The 25,284-nt window shown below is 43.1% G+C and overlaps 1 protein-coding gene across 1 annotated transcript in view; it reads left to right on the forward strand.

The window, feature by feature from the left end:
* CHID1 (chitinase domain containing 1) overlaps positions 1-19,134 on the forward strand; it is a 540,982-nt gene extending 521,848 nt beyond the window's left edge. Inside the window, exons 11-13 of the mRNA XM_073554355.1 lie at positions 13,207-13,287; positions 13,654-13,696; positions 18,957-19,134. Of these exons, the coding sequence (XP_073410456.1) occupies positions 13,207-13,287; positions 13,654-13,696; positions 18,957-19,055 (223 nt within the window). The 3' untranslated portion in view covers positions 19,056-19,134. The remainder of the gene's footprint in view (positions 1-13,206; positions 13,288-13,653; positions 13,697-18,956) is intronic.
* The last annotated feature ends 6,150 nt before the right edge of the window (positions 19,135-25,284 follow it).

Here is a 25,284-nt window from a genome sequence, read left to right on the forward strand (position 1 = left end):
AATCAAAAGAGTTTTTCAAGCTAAATATGGAATTTTATTGACACAGCATAAAAAACAGAGCATCACTGCTAATGCAGGCAAAACAGGGCACAAGTAACAAAATTGCACCTTAAAAAGTACATTATCAAATGGTTAACTATACCACATCAAATCAAACACAGAGAAGCAGATGCTGTGGCGTAACGCGCGTAGGGATGGCAGGCCGTGGCAGCGTTATTTCATACTCCATGTAAGTTTTCTTGTGATTTCAGCACCTTATGTTTACTGAGGCACTTTGTGCACCATGTTACTTGCAATAGGTTTAACGCCATCTGTATTACAGCACTAGTGCACTTTATTTAGCAATAGGCACTTTATCCCCTGTTTCCTCATTTGAGGTTTAATACCTATATTGGGCTAAAATTTAAACGGGGATTGGTCTATAATAATTCTCTGTGTTTGATTTGATGTGGTATAGTTAAACATTTGATAATGTGCTTTTTAAGGTGCAATTTTGTTATTTGTGCCCTGTTTTGCCAGCATTAGCAGTGATGCTGTTTTTTATGCTGTGTCAATAAAATTTTATATTTAGCTTGAAAAACTCTTTTGATTCCTAGTTCTTGCATAAGTGACTTGATAGAGGATATAGTTGTATTTTCTTGAATTTTGAGTTTTGCTCTACATTTGTGGCTCCAGAGATTAGGGAATTTATCTGTGGTTATAAAAACCCAGCCTCGTCTAACCTTGTGCAAAAAAACAGCAGCAATGGGTTCTTCTAAGCAGCTGCCTAGCACTCTAAAATGAAATTGGTGGAGGCCCACAAATCAGGAGACGGCTATAAGAAGATATCAAAGCATTTTCAAGTTGCCCTTTCCTCATTTTGAAATGTAATTAAGATATAGCTGTTAACAGGAACAGTAGAGGTCAAGATAATGTCTGGAAGACCAAGCAAAATTTCAGTGAGAGCAGCTTTTGGAATTGCTACAGAGGCAACTGGAACTACTTATGAAGCTCTGGTTATATGGAAAATGCAGCATTAAAAAAAATCAGTAGAATAGATTAAACATTGTCTGGAAATTAAGGCTTACCAATGGTTGTTTGGCCAAATGCTATGTTACCGAACACTCCTATACATACACATGCATACTTGATTCGGCCAAGAATTCATATGATCTCACTAGGTAAAGGGGACTAAAGGTCGGTTTAAATGGACTAACTGGTGGCACGATAAGACTGCCAATCAGTAAACTTTTACCTATAGGCAGTAATTCAATATCCTGTTTACACAGGCAAACCAAAGTAAACAATGCACAATGAGCAATTTATATTAGATAGGCTGTCATAGTTCTCGGCAGCAAGTGTCTTTTTTACACAGGACAGTCCACTACCGATAACGGCGATCTTTTGCATCGGAGAAAAAATAATTTCAGCCAATGATGGAGCATTTTTCTCATTCATCAGGTGATATGCAGCCTGTTTACACTGCAAAATAATCATGAAACAAGTGTTTTTCTGAACACTCGTTCACAATTATCTTTCAGTGTAAATGCAACTATAGCTGATCCAAAATGGTGGCTTATGTCTTTAGGTCCAAAAGGATCAGGGAGTTGATATTCTTATCTCCCCGACATATGTTGTAGTGGAGAGTCTAGAGGCAGTCATGCATACAAGATGTATATTGGCCAAATCAGATGATCATCTAATGTGTATCGACAGCTTGGATCCAACAACCTCCAGCCATTAGAGCATTCCTCCTCTGAACCAATTCAAACCTCTTAGGGTACTGTTACACCTAGCGATGCACCAGCAATCCCGACCAGCGATATGACGCGGTCAGGATCGCTGGTGCATCGCTAGGTGGTCGCTAGTGAGCTGCCACACAGGCAGATCTCACTAGCGACATCGCTGGGGACGGGGATCGCTACTTACCTGTAAGACGCGGCGATCCTGCGTCCTCCCGCCCGGCTCCACGCGTCGCTCGTCGGCGCCACAGGAAGCGCAGCAGGAAGTGACCGACGAGGAATGGTCCAGGAGCTTCTCGCGCGATCAGCGATAACCAGCGGGGGAGCGGTCGGAGGTAAGTATCACATGCAGCGATATCGCTAGCAATATCGCTGCAACGTCACAAAATCAGTGACTTTACAGCGATATTGCTAGCGATATCGCAGTGTGTAACGGGGGCTTTAGGGTATATACATCTCTGGCAAAAATTAAGAGACCATTGCAAAATTTTCAGTTAGTCTGATTTTCTCTTTATAGGTATATTTTTGAGTAAAATGTAAATTGCTCTTTTATTCTATAAACTACAGACATGTCTCTGACTTTCCAAGCACTAAATTTTGTATTTATTTTCAGAAAATGAGAAATGGTCAAAATAACAAAAAAAAAAAAATGCAGTGCTTGCAGACCTCAAATAATGCTAAGAAAACAAGTTCATATACATTTAGAAACAACAATGCTAATGTTTTAACTTGGGAAGAGTTCAGAAATCAATATTTTGTGGAATAGCCATGATTTTTAATCACAGCTTTCATGCATCTTGTCACGCTTGCCAGCAGTCTTTCACACTGCTTTTAGGTGACCTTATGCCACTCCTGGTACAAACATTTAGGCTATGGGCCCACGTGGCGTTTTAAAACGCACAATGAAAATCGGACTCCTTCCCAGAAATCGTGCGTTTTTTTCCGAGCGATTTCACCGCGATTCTGTTCGCGATTTTGCCGCGATTTTCTCAAGCACTTTCCAAGCGATTTGAAGCATCGCTTGGAAAGTGATTGACAGGTTTGTCACACTCGTCAAACATAGTGTTTGACAAGTGTGAGCAGATTTTTACTATTGAGGCCGCCTATGCGGCATCAATAGTAAAAGATAAAATGTTAAAAATGATAAAAAAAAAAAAAATCGGAGTATATTTACCTTCCGACGTCCCGCGCAGTCTCAGCGACGCTCCCGTTCCCAGCGATGCCTTGCGAGACCTGTGATGACGTTGGTCTCGCGTTACTATAGCGATCTCGCGAGACCGCTAGAGTAACGCGAGACTACGTCATCACAGGACCTTGCCGCAAGGCATTACTGGGAACGCTGAGGCCGGGAATGCAGCGCGGGACGTCGGAAGGTAAATATACCCCGATTTTTTTATTTTTCATTCTTTTTTTTACAGGGGTATGGTACCCAGGGCCTGGAGGACAGTCTCCTCTCCTCCACACCATGCGATTCCGCCGCGGAAAAAAGCGCAGCATTAGCACAGCATGTGCGGAATGCCATAGGAATGCATGGGGTGCGTTCTGTACATGATTTTTAAATGTTTTTGCGCCGAAAATCGCGGCAAAAACGCTTAAAAATCGCATCGTGGGCACACAGCCTTAAGCAGTTCTTTGTTTGATGGCTTGTGACTATCCATCTTCCTCTTGATTACATTCCAGAGGTTTTCAATGGGGTTCAGGTCTGGAGACTGGGCTAGCCATGACAGAGATTTGATGTGGTCCTTCATCCACACATTGATTGACCTAGCTGTGTGGCATTGCGCATTGTCCTGCTGGAAAAAAAAGTCCTCAGAGTTGGGGAACATTGCCTGAGCAGAAGGAACCAACTGTTTTTCCAGGATAACCTTGCATGCGGCTTGAGTCCTACGTTCCTCGCAAAGATTAACCTGCCCATTTCCAGCCTTGCTGAAGCATCTCCAAATCATCACCGATCCTCGACCAAATTTCTCAGTTGGTGCAAGACACTGTGGCTTGTACGCCTCTCCAGGTCTCCATCTAACCATTAGATGACCAGGTGTTGGCAAAGCTGAAATTTAGACTCATCAGAGAAGATTACCTTACTCCAGTCCTCTATGCTCCAATCCTTATGGTCTTTGGCAAACTTCAGCCTGGCACTCCTTTGCTTCTCATTGATGAAAGGCTTTTCTCCTACCTTTACATGACTTGAGGCCTGCCTCTAGGAGCCTCTTATGAACTGTTCTTGCCATGCACTTCACCCCAGCTGCCATTTGCCATTCCTTTTGTAGGTCACTTGATGTCATCCTGCAGTTTCTGAATGACATTCGAATAAGATGACTGTCATCTCGGTCAGTGGAGAGTCGTTTTCTCCCTCTGCCGGTCAGGAGCTTTGTTGTCTCCAATGTCTGCTGCTTGACCTTGTTGTAATGGACTGCCCTCTTAGAAATTTTAAGGATGGAGGCAACATGACGCTCACTGTATTCCTCTGCTAGTAAAGCCAGAATTGAGTCCTTCTTTTCCTCACTCAAGACTTTTCTTTTCAACTCCTTTGGCATGGTTAAAAGTTATTTTTTCATTCCTATTACTTTTGGGATATTACTAGCACTTGTTTTGCCATCCAGCTTGTCCTATTGCAAGAGGATCGTGAACACCACAACAGGGTTTTTATAGTTTCGTTCGTTAAATAAGATTTGGTTCAGGTGATCACCTAATCAGAAGCACATTAAGTAGAATGAGGTGTACTCTGGCTGGAATTCAACTGACACTGGAATGGAAAGGCTGTCAGACATGTAGAGAGGCTGAGTTTTATAAAACTGTGCAGTGGCCTCTTAATTTTTTCCAGAGCTGTATCTGAATGTGGTAACACAAGTTTCTAATCTAGAGTTGAAAAAAGAGGGCTATATAGTGGCTGTTACTATTAACAGCATAGCATAGTTATTTTACAAGATGCACAAATTTCATCCATTTCTATGTTATGTTATGGCTAAAGTAACCCAATATCTATACACTCACTGGCCACTTTATTAGGTACACCTGTCCAACTGTGTGTTAAGACTTAATTTCTAATCAGCCAATCACATGGCGGCAACTCAGTGCATTTAGGCATGTAGACATGGTCAAGACAATCTCCTGCAGTTCAAACCGAGCATCAGTATGGGGAAGAAAGGTGATTTGAGTGCCTTTGAACGTGGCATGATTGTTGGTGCCAGAAGGGCTGGTCTGAGTATTTCAGAAACTGCTGATCTACTGGGATTTTCACGCACAACCATCTCTAGGGTTTACAGAGAATGGTCCGAAAAAGAAAAAAAATCCAGTGAGCGGCAGTTCTGTGGCCGGAAATGCCTTGTTGATGCCAGAGGTCAGAGGAGAATGGGCATACTGGTTCGAGCTGATAGAAAGGCAACAGTGACTCAAATTGCCACCCGTTACAACCAAGGTAGGCAGAAGAGCATCTCTGAACGCACAGTGCGTCGAACTTTGAGGCAGATGGGCTACAGCAGCAGAAGACCACACTGGGTACCACTCCTCTCAGCTAAGAACAGGAAACTGAGGCTACAATTTGCACAAGCTCATCGAAATTGGACAGTAGAAGATTGGAAAAACGTTGCCTGGTCTGATGAGTCTCGATTTCTGCTGCGACATTCGGATGGTAGGGTCAGAATTTGGCGTAAACAACATGAAAGCATGGATCCATCCAGCCTTGTATCAACGGTTCAGGCTGGTGGTGGTGGTGTCATGGTGTGGGGAATTTTTTCTTGGCACTCTTTGGGCCCCTTGGTACCAATTGAGCATCGTTGCAACGCCACAGCCTACCTGAGTATTGTTGCTGACCATGTCCATCCCTTTATGACCACAATGTACCCAACATCTGATGGCTACTTTCAGCAGGATAATGCGCCATGTCATAAAGCTCGAATCATCTCAGATTGGTTTCTTGAACATGACAATGAGTTCACTGTACTCAAATGGCCTCCTCAGTCACCAGATCTCAATCCAATAGAGCATCTTTGGGATGTGGTGGAACGGGAGATTCGCATCAGGGATGTGCAGCCGACAAATCTGCGCCAACTGTTTGATGCCATCATGTCAATATGGTCCAAAATCTCTGAGGAATGCTTCCAGCACCTTGTTGAATCTCTGCCACGAAGAATTGAGGCAGTTCTGAAGGCAAAAGGGGGTCCAACCCATTACTAGCATGGTGTACCTAATAAAGTGGCCAGTGAGTGTATATCTTTGTTTCAAAAATATCTCTCCAAATACCTTATTTGCAAGCTGTTTCTATGTCTGAAAAAGGAGTTTGCTATGGGACATCCCACAGACTGTGTAAAATTGTAGAAAGAAAGTGAATCGATTGCCCATAGCAAATTCTGCAGTTTGGGGGAATGCCACAATCCTTAGCACCAGTCATCGCAAAGGAGAATAGATGCTTTTATGAGCTGTAAGAAGGAGACATTGGTTATGCTGATACATGAGAACTAGGTAAGATGTATTACTGGGAGAATAGTCTGAAACTACCAAGACATTTTGGACAATTGTTGCTTCCAATTTTATGGGAACAGTTTGGTAAAGACCCTTTTTCTGTTTCAGAATGAGTCACTGAGATCTATTGAACGGAGCATGGTCCATAAAGACATGATTGGTGGAGTTTGATGTACATGTCCAGCCAGTTGTCTACAACCATGACCTCATCCCCATCCAACACCCATGGGATGAACTAGAACAGAGAATATTTTAAAAGATAAAACTGTACTTTATTCACCCTCCCTAGATCCAGCGCCAAGCTGCTGCTGCGCTGACGTCACGTGGACAGCGTTGCAGCCAGCAATTGAGCTTAGCGGCTCTGCCACAGTTGATTGCTGAACTCACTGACTGCTGAGCTGTTGATGTGTCGTTATCGCTACAGACATCGGAAGCAGCAGTGGAGACTCGGGCGCTGGTCCCAGGAGGGGGAGGAAAGACCCAAGGGGAGAAATCGGAAAACCACTTTAAACTAAATATACAACAAGCTATGTATTCACTAAATGGATGATACAATATTAATCATATACAAAATGTAATTTCTATATTTTGAAGCTGGAGTCTGTACATTTCTACCTACTTCACAACCCTGACTACATTGCACAATGCCACTGTGACTGGTAATGAAAGGGATTTGATCGACGACGCCTTTGGGAGCCAGGCGCCCCACTGATCTACTATTGATAAATTATCAATATTGTGTTCCTAGAAATCCCTGAACAGAATGAAGTCCTGCTAAGAATTTCCTTTCACTTTTCCTAAGGTATATACAGTATGCAGTGTCGGACTGGGGTGCCAATGGCCCACTAATAACATTGACTTTGGGGGCCCACTTTTCACCTGCATACAAATATTACACTACCCCCGTTCAGAAATATACCTATATCTCTATATAATGATTAACTGGGTAGTTGGTTAATGAATGAGGAGATGCTGCTTTTTTCTGTACAGAGTGAATCAAGTGAATTATGCCAAGTACTTCACATACGGGCGTATTGAGGGCCTAGATCTGCACAGGCGCCGACTGGGGGATTACCCTATGGGCCAGTCCGAGCCTGTCCGTATGTGATAGTGACTGTGTATGGATCAGTGCGGATGTATCACAGAGAAGATTTCATTTATGTTTGCGGTCTGTGAAAAGATGGTAGACATCTATAGACACTGTGACACTTGTCACTTGAGGAAAACTAGCATCTGTAAGACCAAGATAACTCATGGGCTTATGTGTAGAGTTTATCTTGGTCGAATGTGGAGGGGAATTTTTAAGGTCAGACTGTACTGACATTTCTAGGATGGATGGAACTTTAATAGAAAAGTGAGCAGAGACAATTATTTAGATTTATCTAGCGAAAGTGCGTATTTTGGGAGAATACCACGACCCAAGCAGATTGCAGATGCAACACAACATTTGTATTGTGAGATATTGCATTAGAAAACTTGAGATTTACAATGACATTTAGGGATGTTCAATTACTTTTGCAAAGACAATTTGAGAGGCGGTTTCAATGTGAGAAAGAAATCAGATATTTCCTGAGGGAAAGGTTAGATAAAAAAAATTGTCAGACGAAATCTGAGAAATGATTCTTTTATTACAAGTATAAGGCAAGTCCTCATTTACAGCTTCCCTCATCTATCTGTACAGGAGATCACGGCAGCTCCATACACAATATTAGACTCCAGAAATGGACATCTCAGTGGCCTCCAACCTGGGGCTCTTCTCTGGTTTCGTAACTACAATTCCATGTCATATCAACTGGATAGATGTTAGGACTTGTATCGGGACATATAGTATATGTATATACTAGTTTCTCCATTTTTATGCAGGGTCCATAAGGTGCAATCCAAGCATGCTCATGCGTTAATAAAGTATCTTCAACATGCTTGAGTCGCCATGGCTGCATGTCTTGCGGCTGCAGAGATTTTCTGCTTGCTAGGCAATCCCTGCATTGTTGCGGCTGTTGAACAGCTGCGAGACATGCAGCAATGGGGACTCAAATATAGTATTCGAGCACGCCCAAGACACTCTGCTAGCTCCCGAGCATGATCGGATAACACCTTAACACGTTCGCTCATCACTAGTGACAACTACTTTAAAAGCTATGTACACCTCTTGGGGATGAGGTTAATGAAATACATATGTTTTAACTTAAAAATCACTTTTCTATATTTTTTTAACCCCTTCACGACCAATGACGCCACATAGGCGTCATGAAAACTGGTGCAAATCTGACCAGTGGCGTCATGACTTTAAAGCCCCCCTGCGGGTCGGGTGACCTAGGTCACTGGAAGGTCACCCGACCCGCAGATACAGGGGGCTTTGTTCTTCACCATAGGGGGCATGGCTTCGCCCCCACGTGACTACGATTGCTCTGATTGGCTGTTAAAAGTGAAACAGCCAATCAGAGCGATAGTAATATTTCATTAATGAAAATTGATTAAATATTACAATCCAGCCACGTCCGACGCTGCTATAGCATCGGACATGGCTGGTGACAGCGATCCGACCCCCCCACCCGTTAACGGGGGCGATCTGCCGCTGTCGTCTCCCCCCCGCTCCCCCCCGGCTTCCGATCGCCCCCTCCCACCCCCCGGTACTCACCGACTGCCGTTATGGCTCCCGGTGTCCCGCGGTCCCGGATCATGGGCGCCACCATATTGGAAAATGGTGGGCGCATGCGCAGTGTGCCCGCCGGCTGCAATTTCCATTCATTGATTTTGATCACTGTGATAAACTCTCCACAGTGATCAAAATAGAATGAAAAGTAAATAAACCCCCCGTTTATCACCCCCATAGGCAGGATCAACTAATAAAATAAAGAAATTATTTTTATTTTTATTTTTCCATTAGGGTTAGGGTTGGAAAGAGGGTCAGGGTTAGGGTTGGAAAGAGGGTTAGGGTTGGAAAGAGGGTTAGGGTTGGAATTAGGGTTAGGCTTGTGGTTAGGGTTATGGTTAGGGTTGGGATTAGGGTTAGGGGTGTGTTGGGGTTAGGGTTGGGATTAGGGATGTGTTGGGGTTAGGGCTGTGGTTAAAGGTGTGTTGGGGTTAGGGTTGAAGTTAGAATTGTGGGGTTTCCACTGTTTAGGCACATCAGGGGGTCTCCAAACGCGACATGGTGCAACCATTGATTCCAGCCAATTTGCGTTCAAAAAGTTAAACGGTGCTCCCTCCCTTCCAAGCCCCGACGTGTGCCCAAACAGTGGTTTACCCCAACATATGGGGTATTAGCGTACCCCGTACTCAGGAAAAATTGCACAACAACTTTGGGGGTCTAATTTCTCCTGGTACCCTTGGGAAAATTAAAAAATTGGGGGCTAAAAAATATTTTTGTGGAAAATTTTTTAATTTTTTTTATTTTCACGTCTCTGCGTTATAAACTTCTGTGAAGCACTTGGGGGTTCAAAGTGCTCACCAGGCATCTAGATAAGTTCCTTGGGAGGTCTAGTTTCCAAAATGGGGTCACTTGTGGGGGGTTTCTATTGTTTAGGCACATCAGGGGCTCTGCAAACGTAACGACGACCGCAGACCATTCCATCAAAGTCTGCATTTCAAAACGTCACTACTTCCATTCCGAGCCCTTACGTGTGCCCAAACAATGGTTCCCCCCCATATATGGGGCACCAGCGTACTCAGGACAAACTGTTCAACAACTTTTGGGGTCCAATTTATCCTGATACCCTTGTGAAAATAAAAAATTGCTGTCTGGAAATCATTTTTTTGAGGAAAAAAAATTATTTTTTATTTTCACGGCTCTGCGTTATAAACTTCTGTGACGCGCTTGGGGGTTTAAGGTGCTCACCACACATCTAGATAAGTTGCTTGGGGGGTCTAGTCTCCAAAATGGGGTCACTTGTGGGGGGGTTACACAGTTTAGGTACATCAGGGGCTCTGCAAATATAACATGATGCCTGCAGACCATTCCATCAAAGTCAGCATTTCATAATGTCACTACTTCCCTTCCGAGCCCCGACGTGTACCCAAACAGTGGTCCCCACCCACATCTGGGGTACCAGCGTACTCAGGACAAACTGGACAACAACTTTTGGGGTCCAATTTATCCTGCTACCCTTGTGAAAAAAAAATTGCTGACTAAAAATTATTTTTTTTGTGGAGAAAAAAATATTTTTTATTTTCACGGCTCTACGTTATAAACTTCTGTGAAGTGCTTGGGGGTTCAAGGTGCTCACCACACATCTAGATAAGTTGCTTGGGGGGTCTAGCCTCCAAAATGGGGTGACTTGTGGGGGGGTTCCACAGTTTAGGTACTGTACATCAGGGGCTCTGCAAATGTAACATGATGCCCGCAGACCATTCCATCAAAGTCAGCATCTCAGAATGTCACTACTTCCCTTCCGAGCCCAGACGTGTGCCCAAACAGTGGTTCCCCCCCACCCACATATGGGGTACCAGTGTACTCAGGACAAACTGGACAACAACTTTTGGGGTCTAATTTATCCTGGTACCCTTGTGAAAATAAAAAATTGCGCACTAAAAAATAATTTTTTGAGGAAAAAATTTTTTTTTTATTTTCACGGCTCTGCGTTATAAACTTTTGTGAAGCACTTGGGGATTCAAAGTGCTCACTATGCATCTAGATAAGTTCCTTAGGGGGTCTAGTTTCCGAAATGGGGTCATTTGTGGGGGAGCTCCAGTGTTTAGGCACACAGGGGCTCTCCAAACACGACATGGTGTCCGCTAACGATTAGAAGTAATTTGCATTTCAAAAAGTCAAATGGCGCTCCTTCCCTTCTGAGCCCTGCCGTGTGCCCAAACAGTGGTTCCCCCCCACAAATGGGGTACCAGCGTACTCAGGACAAACTGGAAAACAACTTTTGTGGTCCAATTTCTCCTGTTAGCCTTGTGAAAATTAAAAATAGTGTGCTAAAAATCATTTTTGAGGAAAAAAAATTATTTTTTATTTTCACTGCTCTGTGTTATAAACTTTTGTGAAGCACTTGGGGGTTCAAAGTGCTCACTATACATCTAGATAAGTTCCTTAGGGGGTCTAGTTTCCAAAATGGGGTCACTTGTGGGGGAGCTCCAATGTTTAGGTGCACAGGGGCTCTCCAAACGCGACATGGTGTCCGATAACGATTGGAGCTAATTTTCCATTCAAAAAGTCAAATGGTGCTCCTTCCCTTCCGGACCCTGCCGTGCGCTCAAACAGTGGTTTATGACCACATATGAGGTATCGGTGTACTCAAGAGAAATTGCCCAACAAATTTTAGGATCCATTTTATCCTGTTGCCCATGTGAAAATGAAAAAACAGGCAAAAAGAACATTTTTGTGAAAAAAAGTACTTTTTTTTTTTTACAGATGAATTTGTGAAGTACCTGGGGGTTCAAAGTGATCACTATGCATCTAGATAAGTTCCTTGGGGGGTCTAGTTTCCAAAATGGGGTCACTTGTGGGGGAGCTCCAATGTTTATGTACGAAGGGGCTCTCCGAAAGCGACATGGCAACCGCTAAGTATTCCAGCATATTTTCCATTCAAAAAGTCAAATGGCGCTCCTTCCCTCCTGAGCCCTGCGGTGCGCCCAAACAGTGGTTTATGACCACATATGAGGTATCGGTGTACTCAGGAGAAATTGCTCAACAAATTTTAGGATCCATTTTATCCTGTTGCCCATGTGAAAATGAAAAAATTGATGCTAAAAGAAAATTTTTGTTGGAAAAATTAAAATGTCCATTTTTTCTTTCCATGTTGCTTTAGTTCCTGTGAAACACCTGAAGAGTTAATAATCTTCTTGAATGTAGTTTTGAGTAGCTTGAGGGGTGCAGTTTTTAGAATGGTGTCACTTCTGGGTATTTTCTGCCATATAGACCCCTCAAAGTGACTTCAAATGTGAGGTGGTCCCTAAAAAATATGGTTTTGTAAATTTTATTGTAAAAATGAGAAATTGCTGGTCAACTTTTAACCCTTATAACTTCCTAACAAAAAAATATTTTGTTTCCAAAATTGTGCTGATGTAAAGTAGACATGTGGGAAATGTTATTTAGTAACTATTTTGTGTCACATAACTCTCTGGTTTAACAGAATAAAAATTAAAAATTTGAAAATTGCAAAATTTTCTAAATTTTCACCAAATTTCTGATTTTTTCACAAATAAACGCAAAAATTATTGACCTAAATTTACCACTAACATGAATCCCAATATGTCACGAAAAAACAATCTCAGAATCGCTAGGATGCGTTGAAGCGTTCCTGAGTTATTACCTCATAAAGGGACACTGGTCAGAATTGCAAAAAATGGCCTGGTCATTAAGTTCAAAATCGACTTGGTCATGAAGGGGTTAATTTAAGTTTGTTGCCAATCGGCTCTGGCATCACTGTCTCCACCTTCAGATAAACTGAACATGAACAGGAAGTCTGGGATGAGCTGGCTTCCTCTTCATGTTCAGTTCATAGAAAGGCAGAGAGAGTGACGCCAGAGCCGATTGTGCACCAGAGTCACGTGTCCCAACACGGCATAACAGCCCTGTCAGTAGAGACCTCCTCTTCATAGGTTCTGGCTGTACACACAGTGAATGCGCCCCTGGACGGACCAGTATAACGAGACCCCAGTGGCTGAGCTTTTATTTGGGTGAGCAGTGGAACCTTCATAGAATGTAACGGTTAGGCCTAAACCTCATGCATGGCTGATAGTCGTGCGATAAGGGCTAATTGAATGCCATGCCTTACTGTTCATTGAATCCGAGCAGGTACCTCGCTCATCTCAATGAGCCCTTAAGCTTTCATCTATTAGAAAAGGAAACATTCATTAATCAAGCATAGCGGCAGCTAATTATTGGGTGGTATTTGAGGTAAAGTTTAATGCCATCCTTTCAATGCTTGACTAATTTCTCTTGAAACGTACAACTGATAGCGAGCGCCAAGCTGCAGAGACCATTATTTCTATGTTAAGCAGAATATATGAGCAGAAAAAAAGCCCATCTGCCGCCGTTAAGCTGACTCCGCATTAACCCCACTGCTTGTTTGATCTGCAGGTACATTGAGATACTGAAGGATCATAAGCCGAAGATACTGTGGGACCAGCACATTGCGGAACACTACCTGGAATATAAAAAGTGAGTACCGCATGGGGTCGTCCTACTCTGCATGGGATAGATAAGGATGGACAGGGAAAGGGCACAAATCTGTGGACCACCATGTTCACAAGATCATGCTGAACCATCTGGCGTTCAGCCATAATTTATAGTAATTTTCTCTGGTTAGTGGCTGATTGTATTTCATGTTGGGAAAATTGCCACAAAAAGTAGAACAAATGGCTCTTAGCCATCATCAGATAGCCAAGGCTTATCATTAAAGAGAACTGGGGTCTGGGCCCCCCTCGGAAAGGTTTAACCAAACACATCTGAAGTGGATGTGTGTCATGTTTCCAGACTGCAGTCTCTGCAATGTTCGGCTTCTAAAGACGTGTTGTTTTCTTACAGGAATAAAGGAGGAAAGCATGCAGTCTTCTATCCAACCCTGAAGGTGAGAAACCGAAAAGTACATTGTCCTCCTCTTACCTATAGGGGATGAGGTGGGGCTGCTAGAATATCCATATTTACATAGGTTCACCAAGCCATGGATATTAACTTTCCATATAATCATGCACGATCTTCTAATTCGTAGCACTTTACCGGAAGGAGAAAGTCTCCTGCTGCTACTGTTCTTGCCATAGGGATGGATGTGATATGATAATGAATGAGCAGAGTATTTTACAGAAGAGACTTGTTAAAGCTGTAAAACAAAACATTGATTTGCAAGAAAGCAGAAAATGACTTGTAAGACCTCATGCACACAGTACCATAAGGCACTTTGAGATCTATATGTGCGTCGCAAAAAAATTTTCAAGCAGTTTTTTTCCCATTGAGACAATAACCAGTACACATTGCAATGTTTCTAAAAGATCCCTATACCCAAATTAAATTGTTCAGTCTGCATTGAAAAATACCATTAACAGGTATCTGATATCTAAGACTTGGTGTTCTTTCCAATTGAAGATAGTAGAAATAAGCTCTAAGACCAAAACCAGACATTGGAAGTACCATGGCGCGGCCCATGGAGCATATCATCTGCCAGTTGGAACAACCACCTCCCCAACTGTGCCACACTAACCGTTTGGAGGCTTGCATTACAGTTTTGGGAAGCACAGTGATAGCGAAAGTGGGTCGCCTCGCCGGCTTCACCCAGGGCTGAGGGGTACTCGGTATCGGGCCGGTGTCAGGGGGATGATGTGGTGTCACAGCAGCGGTGACCCGGTCCGTGGCCCTGGGCGCCCAATATCAATGGCAGTGATGTTTGTTTGTAAGGTAAAGTTCGTGACGCCACCCGTGGTGTTTGGCAAGTAAGATGTTAGCCAACGCTGCGTGCAGATCCTCTGGGGCTGATGGTGTGTCGCAGCTTAGATGGTGTAGCTCCCCACAGGTGAAGCTGTAACCCCAGGGCAGTGTGAAAGTACAATGGAGGAGTAAGGGCACGGGAGGGTGTAGATGTTAATACCCAGATGTAGCGGTGCTGATGCGGGAATGATTGGAGGACACCAGAGCTTGCAGTTTCAAAGCTTTACTCACAGTTCGTAGTGCACACAGGTGCCTGCTTCGGTACTGTGTCCTCCGGGGCAAGATCAGACTCTCCCCGCCAATGTGTCCTTCCTGAATGACTCCCCTATTGCGCCTTTTAATGTGAAGAGCTACAGTACCGTGGTTACTCTGAAGTTCCTCCTGTCAGATATTCCTAACAACTCTCTCACTTGTATGACAGAGAGCTGTAGCCTGCTTCGGGGACTCCCTTCTCCTGAATCCCGGCTCTCTATCAGTTTCGCTGTTGTGTCCCAAGTCTTGGTTGGGAGTAGTGCATGTACAGCCAACTACTCCACCGGTGTCTGCTGCAGAACCATAAGTGTCCATACAACCTCGGGGACCGGGCCCCGGCCTAGCGCTGAGAACCTATAGGCAGGGTTCCTATCCAACCCACTCCTCTCTGTTCTCTCTCCACTTTGTTCCGTGCTTGTCTTTCTCTTATGGAAATGCAGATTACAGTTCTACGTCTCTCCTTCTCTCTTCCTTTCTCGTGCCAGCTGGCTCAGGTCACTGAGGCAGCTGCAGCACTCCTTCCTCCATCCCTTCTTACAGGGATCCCTCACTCCTGTCTGAGTGAGCTCTTTCTCTCCTCTCCTCTGAGACTCACCCCAGACTGACCTGTGTCAGACTGACCTGTAATTCTATCTTTCCCCTTCTTTTTATACTAACTCCACCCACCTCCCAGCACATCTCGTGTTACGGAGCAGGGTTCCACGAAAGGTGCTCCTTCTACACCCTGAGCCTAAAGCTGCAATGTGGCCCTGCTGAACTATCCTGTGTGTGGGATGCAGGTGTTGGAGTGTGGCAGGGAGTTCCCACCTTACCTGGATGGTGGGGCACTACACCTTAGGAGAAGGTGCAGTTCCTCTGTGGCGACTGAGCCTCAGGGGCGCCACAAAAGCACCAAACAGAATCATTACACTAAGGCACGGACATCTCCCTAGAATTACATTTACACACCACACATAACTGGTACAGATCCAAACCTGCAGTATAGGGTCTAAGTTACTGGTCCTCCAGAATATTTGATTATGGTGAAAAAGCTTTGAGAACCTGTCATCTGATTTAGACTGCCCAAACCGTGGCAAGCATGAATCAGACAATGACTGTATTATTGATTATTTTTTACTATAAAAAACATGCTCTGAAAGTCTAGAGGGGACTATGTATCTCAACTGAGTAGCACAATGTAGGTATCTGGTGGCTTCTACCTGCGGTGAGAGAACTGTCCGTCTAAGAGAACAAGTTGGAAACAAGCCGCCAGGGATCTGCCTTGGACTAGTCATCCAAGTCATATGGTCCCCATGTAGTAGCACAGCCAGACAACTTGTGCGGGCAGCATGAATCAGATGACAGGTTCCTTTTCACCAGATCCCCCTGTGGCAGTAAAAGGTGAATATGTACTTAAAATTTCTGTATTCTTCCATGTAAGCCATGGCCATCACTACATAGTTACATTGCAGGAGTAGTTCCCAGCTCAGTGATTTACGGTAGCTTCATTTTGCCTGCAGGATTCATTGATTTCAGCACCTTCTTGTGAGGATTGTGGATGGACTCTAGATGCTGCACAGAAATTGTATTATTTGAAGCTATTACATGCACTGCTCCAAAAAATATTGGACACACTGCTACAACTCCATATAACCGCAAATCATTCACAATTTAGAGATATCAATTTGTCCAGTTAGGAAGTACAAGTTACAGTTCTGGCCAAAAGTATTGACACCCCTGCAATTCTGTCAGATAATACTCAGTTTCTTTCTGAAAATGATTGCAAACACAAATTCTTTGGTATTATTATCTTCATTTAATTTGTCGTAAATGAAAAAACACATAAAGAATTGTCCTAAAGCCAAATTGGATATAATTCCACACCAAACATGAAAAAGAGGGTGAACAAAAGTATTGGCACTGTTCGAAAAATCATGTGATGCTTCTCTAATTTGTGTAATTAACAGCACCTGTAACTTACCTGTGGCACCTAACAGGTGATGGCAATAACTAAATCACAATTGCAGCCAGTTGACATGGATTAAAGTTGACTCAACCTCTGTCCTGTGGCCTTGTGTGTACCACATTGAGCATGGAGAAAAGAAAGAAGACCAAAGAACTGTCTGAGGACTTGAGAAACCAAATTGTGAGGAAGCATGAGCAATCTCAAGGCTACAAGTCCATCTCCAAAGACCTGAATGTTCCTGTGTCTACCGTGCGCAGTGTCATCAAGAAGTTTAAAGCCCATGGCACTGTGGGTAACCTCCCTAGATGTGGACGGAAAAGAAAAATTGACAAGAGATTTCAACGCAAGATTGTGCGGATGTTGGATAAAGAACCTCGACTAACATCCAAACAAGTTCAAGCTGAGCTGCAGTCCGAGGGTACAACAGTGTCAACCCGTACTATCCGTCGGCGTCTGAATGAAAAGGGACTGTATGGTAGGAGACCCAGGAAGACCCCACTTCTTACCCCGAGACATAAAAAAGCCAGGCTGGAGTTTGCCAAAACTTACCTGAAAAAGCCTAAAACGTTTTGGAAGAATGTTCTCTGGTCAGATGAGACAAAAGTAGAGCTTTTTGGGCAAAGGCATCAACATAGAGTTTACAGGAGAAAAAAAGAGGCATTCAAAGAAAAGAACACGGTCCCTACAGTCAAACATGACGGAGGTTCCCTGATGTTTTAGGATTGCTGTGCTGCCTCTGGCACTGGACTGCTTGACCGTGTGCATAGCATTATGAAGTCTGAAGACTACCAACAAATTTTGCAGCATAATGTAGGGCCCAGTGTGAGAAAGCTGGGTCTCCCTCAGAGGTCATGGGTCTTCCAGCAGGACAATGACCCAAAACACACGTCAAAAAGCACTAGAAAATGGTTTGAGAGAAAGCACTGGAGACTTCTAAGGTGGCCAGCAATGAGTCCAGACCTGAATCCCATAGAACACCTGTGGAGAGATCTAAAAATGGCAGTTTGGAGAAGGCACCCTTCAAATATCAGGGACCTGGAGCAGTTTGCCAAAGAAGAATGGTCTAAAATTCCAGCAGAGCATTGTAAGAAACTCATTGATGGTTACCGGAAGCGGTTGGTCGCAGTTATTTTGGCTAAAGGTTGTGCAACCAAGTATTAGGCTGAGGGTGCTAATACTTTTGTCTGGCCCATTTTTGGAGTTTTGTGTGAAATGATCAATGTTTTGCTTTTTGCTTCATTCTCTTTTGTGTTTTTTCATTTAAGACAAATTAAATGAAGATAATAATACCAAAGAATTTGTGTTTGCAATCATTTTCAGGAAGAAGCTGAGTATTATCTGACAGAATTGCAGGGGTGTCAATACTTTTGGCCACAACTGTATATGCAACCAAAGCAGGTGACATTTATTCACAATAAAAGTGACAACAGGAGCGGAGACAGTAAGACAACCCAAGAGAGGGAATGGTGTTGAGGACAGTGGTCACAGACCATTCCTTTCTACATATCCATCCTGGCTCTGATTCTGCTCTAGTTTTGCATCTCGCTTGTATCCTTGTCACTACTGGCACATCCATATGCGTCATGGCAAGATGCATGACTGGTTGTTACACTAGGAAAGACAAACATAGAAAGACATCAACCCAGCGGCAGGACTGGTATCTACCTCTTTGTGCAAGAATGACCATGAGCAGCACTGTCAGAGTCCTACAAAATGACCTCCAGTGGGCAACTGTTGCTCATGTTTCTGGCCAAGCATGGAAAATGGACTCCATGAGAGCCCAAGGTCTTGTAGTGGGACCTGTGCTCACGTAACCGGCACTGTTCAGCTCGATTGACATTTGCTACAGAACACTAGAATCAACAGGTCTGCCATTGGCATCCTGTTCCCTGCACTGTAGTCCCACTGATTGTCCAGGAGATCACGGATGCCAGATTCATGTCTGGAAGGTCCTCAGGACACCATCCGCCATCTCATCTGGGAGCATGCCCAGGTGCTGCATATACAGCACATGGGGGGCCGTGCACATTACCGAGTCACACTATGATCTGTCATGATGGAATTCACAGAAGTTGGATACACCAATGATTTCGGGGTTTTTTTCTGTTTTTTTTTTTTTTTTTTTAAAGAAAGGTATTTCTTCTTAAAAATGCAGTATAACAATGAATTTTTCTTCATACCATTTTTTTTGTAATTCGTTTTAATCTATCAGTCTATACAGGTGAGACTGGACCTTGCAAAGGAGCTGGGAACTGGGATATCTATCTGGGAGCTGGGACAAGGCTTGGACTATTTCTATGACCTTTTATGATCTTACAAGCATTGGATAACAAGCTGTGATTGTACAAGGAATGGACATGTTTATTAAAAGCAATACAGAAGACACCGAAGCTGGAAGTTCATACCTTGGTCTGTTCACACAGCACTTTGGGTTTGATGTCCCTAGTGCCCTGCGTAAGCGCTAAATTCTTTATTTCTTCACCTTTCTGCACTTTCCTCTCTGACTTTAAATACGGTAGCTAAAAAAAACTTTCAAACCATAAAGTTAGATTTTTTTTTTCCTTTAAGGAAGTCTGGAAGTACGGTAGTTCTCAATGACTTCACGTGAAGTTCTGTATAACAAACTACTTTCAATATGTAGACTATTGATGAATACTGCAACTTCAGGTTTTAGTTAAGGGTCCCTGGTAAGATATTGAGTATCAAACTTCTGCACAACTTCAACTATGCATTGGGAGGGCATTTTTTTATTTTATTGTAGAATTACCGTATATACTCAAGTATAAGCCGAGTTTTCAGTACATTTTTTTTAGCTGAAAATGCCCCCCTCGGCTTATACTCGAGTGAGGTGTCCAGAAGATGGAGGGGAAGATGCAGTGGCAGAGCAGCGGGTCACAGGAGGCAGGAGCTGGTTGCTGCGGCTAACTCCTGCGCCCGATGCAAAAGAGAAATGAATATTCACTGCACTGACAATGAATATTCATTTCTCTGTAATAGCGCGCACAGTGTCAGCCGCAGAAGCTGGCTCCTGCAGCTGTCGGGCGGTCACGTGTGTCTGCTACTTAAGAGAAATAAATATTCACCTCTCTCCACTCCCATGGGCGTGGATAGAGGTGAATATTCATTTCTCTTAAGTAGCGACAGTCGTGACCTCCCTGTGGCTGACACAGTGTGCGCAACTTAATACTCACTGCCCTCCACGCACATAGTTCTTGTGTGGGGAGTATTCTGGCAGCTGTGCTCTGCTTGTGAGCAGCGCATGACGTCCCTGTCATGCGCTGCTTACAAGCATAAAACAGCTGCTGGCACCGGAACAAGATGCTGCGAGGGAGCACAGGAAGGTAAGTGTAATGGTTTATTTTTTTTAAGGTTTTTGATGGGGACAATTATACCAGGATAAGGATGGGGTCATGCATAAATGTATAGGGATGGGACCATGCATATAAGGATAGGAATGTAGGCCAATCATACCAGGATAGGGATGAGGAGCCGTGCATACCAGGATAGGGATGTGGAGCCGTGCATACCAGGATAGGGATGAGGAGGCCGTGCATACCAGGATACGGATGGAGCCATGCATACAAGAATAGGGATGGGGGCCATTCATACAAGGATAGGGATGAGGAGCCATACATACAAGGATAAGGATGAGGAGCCGTGCATACTAGGATGGGTATGAGGAGGCAGTGCATATGAGGATGGGGATGAGAGGACAATGCATATCAGGATAGGCATGAGGAGGCCATTCATACCAGGATGGGGATAAGGAGGCAGTGCATGCCAGGATGGGGATAAGGAGGCAGTGCATACCAGGATGGGGATGAGGCGTCAATGCATACCAGGATAGGGATGAGGAGCCGTGCATACTAGGGTGGTGATGAGGGACATTGCATACCAGGCTTATACTAGAGTCAATAAGTTTCCCCATTTTTTTTGTGGTAAAATTAGGTGCCTCAGCTTATACTCGGGTCGGCTTATACTCGAGTATATACAGTACTTTCTTGTACTAGATATACTTACTCGAACTTCTGCCTTATTTTCATTTTGGTCTCTTTTACTGTTAAAGCGAATAAATAAAGTTATTAGAACAATAACTAAAGGCATGTGAGTAAAAAGCCTATCATCCTTAATAAATCCATACTTTACTTGTAGCGTTTTATTTTGATAGTTTAGAGAAATCCAGAGTTGAAGTGCAGGGAACAGGCACTGCACTTCCAGTTCTCTTGCTTCTCTTCCTTCTCCCCGCCGGCCTCTGACAGACAGGTCACTCTTCTTTCAGTGACCTACCTGAGCTTTTGCACAGGCATCGCCCTTGCTCTGGTTCATCTATCAGAGGGGGCGGCGCATGCGCAGTTCGATAGTCCAGTTCTCAGTGTCATCATGAGTGTACTGTGCATGCGCTGTTCCCTTTGAGTAAATGTTTAATGATAGTGCTTGCTCAAAGTTGGGCGGTAGAGACAGATCATTGAGACAAGAGAGACCTACTGTATTTGTTAGAGGTCAGTAGTGGGTAGGGAAAAGGGAGTGAGACAGCAGAGCTGGAAGCGCAGTGTCCGCCCCCTGCTCCTGCAACCATCAAGACACCACCCACTTTTACTGCAGTCGTAATGCGAACTGATAATACATTAGGTTTTCATGGAAAATTTCAGCAGCTGCTCCCCTTAGTTTTTACAACTGGAAAATGTGGAACCTTTAATATATTAAATTATATTATACATATTTTGTACTTAAAGCTAATATTTATTTTTTAAATAAAAACATTAATATTAGCACATGTTCAATTGTTGATAAACAATATATTTTTGATGGCACATCCCCTTTCAGTAGTAAAGTTTTCCAAAATGTGAAAATAAAATTCTACAAGCAAGGTAATGATTTACTAAGGATTAAAGACTCTTTACTCACATGCCAATAGTTAGAGGTCTAATATCCTGATGGTAGGTTCACTTTAAACATGAATGAACCTGAGTGAGTCTATCATGGTTCCAAGGAAATAATAAGTTAATACAGTTAGGTCCATATATATTTGGACAGAGACAACATTTTTCTAATTTTGGTTCTAGACATTACCACAATGAATTTTAAACAAAACAATTCAGATGCAGGTGAAGTTCAGACTTTCAGCTTTCATTTGAGGGTATCCACATTAAAATTGGATGAAGGGTTTAGGAGTTTCAGCTCCTTAACATGTGTCACCCTGTTTTTAAAGGGATCAAAAGTAATTGGACAATTGACTCCAAGGCTATTTCATGGACAGGTGTGGGCAATCCCTTCGTTATGTCATTCTCAATTAAGCAGATAAAAGGCCTGGAGTTGATTTGAGGTGTGGTGCTTGCAATTGGAAGGTTTTGCTGTGAAGGAAACATGTGGTCAAAGGAGCTCTCCATGCAGGTGAAACAAGCAATCCTTAAGCTGCAAAAACAGAAAAAAAGACATCTGAGAAATTGCTACAACATTAGGAGTGGCAAAATCTACAGTTTGGTACATCCTGAGAAAGAAAGAAAGCACTGGTGAACTCATCAATGCAAAAAGACCTGGGCGCCCACGGAAGACAACAGTGGTGGATGATCGCAGAAATAATCTCCATGGTGAAGAGAAACCCCTTTACAACAGTCAACCAAGCGAACAACACTCTCCAGGAGGTAGGTGTATCAATATCCAAATCTACCAAGACTGCATGAAAGTAAATACAGAGGGTTCACTGCACAGTGCAAGCCACTCATAAGCATCAAGAATCAAAAGGCTAGACTGGACTTTGCTAAAAAAACATCTAAAAAAGCCAGCACAGTTCTGGAAGAGCATTCTTTGGACAGATGAAACCAAGATCAACCTCTACCAGAATGATGGAAAGAGAAAAGTATGGCGAAGGCGTGGTACAGCTCATGATCCAAAGCATACCACATCATCCGTAAAACATGGCGGAGGCAGTGTGATGGCTTGGACAGGCATGGCTGCCAGTGGCACTGGGTCACTAGTGTCTATTGATGATGTGACATAGGACAGGAGCAGCCGAATGAATTCTGAGGTATTCAGAGCCATACTGTGTGCTCAGATCCAGCCAAATGCAGGCAAACTGATTGGTTGTCGTTTCATACTACAGATGGACAATGACCCAAAACATAAAGCCAAAGCAACCCAGGAGTTTATTAAAGCAAAGAAGTGGAATATCCTTGAATGGCCAAGTCAGTCACCTGATCTCAACCCAACTGAGCATGCATTTCACTTGTTAAAGACTAAACTTCAGACAGAAAGAACAAACAGCAACTGAAAACCACTGCAGTGAAGGCCTGGCAGAGCATCAAAAAGGAGGAAACACAGCGTCTGGTGATGTCCATGAGTTCAAGACTTCAGGCAGTCATTGCCAACAAAGGGTTTTCAACCAAGTACTAGAAAAGGACATTTTATTTACAATTATTTAATCTGTCCAATTACTTTTGGTCCCTTTAAAAACAGGGTGGCACATGTTAAGGAGCTGAAACTCCTAAACCCCTCATCCAATTTTAATGTGGATACCCTCAAATGAAAGCTGAAAGTCTGAACTTCAACTGCATCTGAATTGTTTTGTTTAAAATTCATTGTGGTAATATCTAGAACCAAAATTAGAAACATTTTGTCTCTGTCCAAATATATATGGACCTAACTGTATGACGCAAACTAGCAAAATTTAATTTTTTTAAAATGTGATTCATAAATGCTGCAAATTTTGAGCTAGAAGTTTTTTTTAATAAATATATAAGGAAACAACGCTGATATGTTTTGGGAATGCTACTATTCTGGAACATAATTTGCATAATTGAAATTAAAAGGGAATAAATGAAATATTCTGTGTATGTGTTGTCTTGTAATAGTCTTAATCACAGAAAGTTGCACATTTGGGATCCGGACAATATTAGGTAATGTATAACAGTAAACAGGCTATAGTAGGCCACTTTTCTTTTTGAAAATCTTGGGGAATGTTTTCATTTTCCTGTGTACTTACAGTTGTGGTCAAAAGTATTGACACCCCTGCAATTCTGTCAGATAATACTCAGTTTCTTCCTGAAAATGATTGCAAACACAAATTCTTTGGTATTATTATCTTAATTTAATTTGTCTTAAATGAAAAAACACAAAAGACAATGAAGCAAAAAGCAAAACATTGATCATTTCACACAAAACTCCAAAAATGGGCCAGACAAAAGTATTGGCACCCTCAGCCTAATACTTGGTTGCACAACCTTTAGCCAAAATAACTGCGACCAACCGCTTCCGGTAACCATCAATGAGTTTCTTACAATGCTCTGCTGGAATTTTAGACCATTCTTCTTTGGCAAACTGCTCCAGGTCCCTGATATTTGAAGGGTGCCTTCTCCAAACTGCCATTTTTAGATCTCTCCACAGGTGTTCTATGGGATTCAGGTCTGGACTCATTGCTGGCCACCTTAGAAGTCTCCAGTGCTTTCTCTCAAACCATTTTCTAGTGCTTTTTGAAATGTGTTTTGGGTCATTGTCCTGCTGGAAGACCCATGACCTCTGAGGGAGACACAGCTTTCTCACACTAGGCCCTACATTATGCTGCAAAATTTGTTGGTAGTCTTCAGACTTCATAATGCCATGCACACGGTCAAGCAGTCCAGTGCCAGAGGCAGCAAAGCAACCCCAAAACATCAGGGAACCTCCGCCATGTTTGACTGTAGGGACTGTGTTCTTTTCTTTGAATGCCTCTTTTTTTTCTCCTGTAAACTCTATGTTGATGCCTTTGCCCTAAAAGCTCTACTTTTCTCTCATCTGACCAGAGAACATTCTTCCAAAACGTTTTAGGCTTTTTCAGGTAAGTTTTGGTAAACTCCAGCCTGGCTTTTTTTATGTCTCGGGGTAAGAAGTGGGGTCTTCCTGGGTCTCCTACCATACAGTCCCTTTTCATTCAGACGCCAGCGGATAGTACGGGTTGACACTGTTGTACCCTCGGACTGCAGGGCAGCTTGAACTTGTTTGGATGTTAGTCAAGGTTCTTTATCCAACATCCGCACAATCTTGCGTTGAAATCTCTTGTCAATTTTTCTTTTCCGTCCACATTTAGGGAGGTTAGCCACAGTGCCATGGGCTTTAAACTTCTTGATGACACTGCGCACGGTAGACACCGGAACATTCAGGTCTTTGGAGATGGACTTGTAGCCTTGAGATTGCTCATGCTTCCTCACAATTTGGTTTCTCAAGTCCTCAGACAGTTCTTTGGTCTTCTTTCTTTTCTCCATGCTCAATGTGGTACACACAAGGACACAGGACAGAGGTTGAGTCAACTTTAATCCATGTCAACTGGCTGCAAGTGTGATTTAGTTATTGCCAACACCTGTTAGGTGCCACAGGTAAGTTACAGGTGCTGTTAATTACTCAAATTAGAGAAGCATCACATGATTTTCGAACAGTGCCAATACTTTTGTCCACCCTCTTTTTTATGATTGGTGTGGAATTATATCCAGTTTGGCTTTAGGACAATTCTTTTTTTTTTTTTTTTCATTTAAGACAAATTAAATGAAGATAATAATACCAAAGAATTTGTG

Source organism: Dendrobates tinctorius, unplaced genomic scaffold (assembly GCF_039654945.1).
Source record: "Dendrobates tinctorius isolate UK_male_01 unplaced genomic scaffold, ASM3965494v1 ptg000211l, whole genome shotgun sequence".
NCBI classification, from domain to species: Eukaryota; Metazoa; Chordata; class Amphibia; order Anura; family Dendrobatidae; genus Dendrobates; species Dendrobates tinctorius.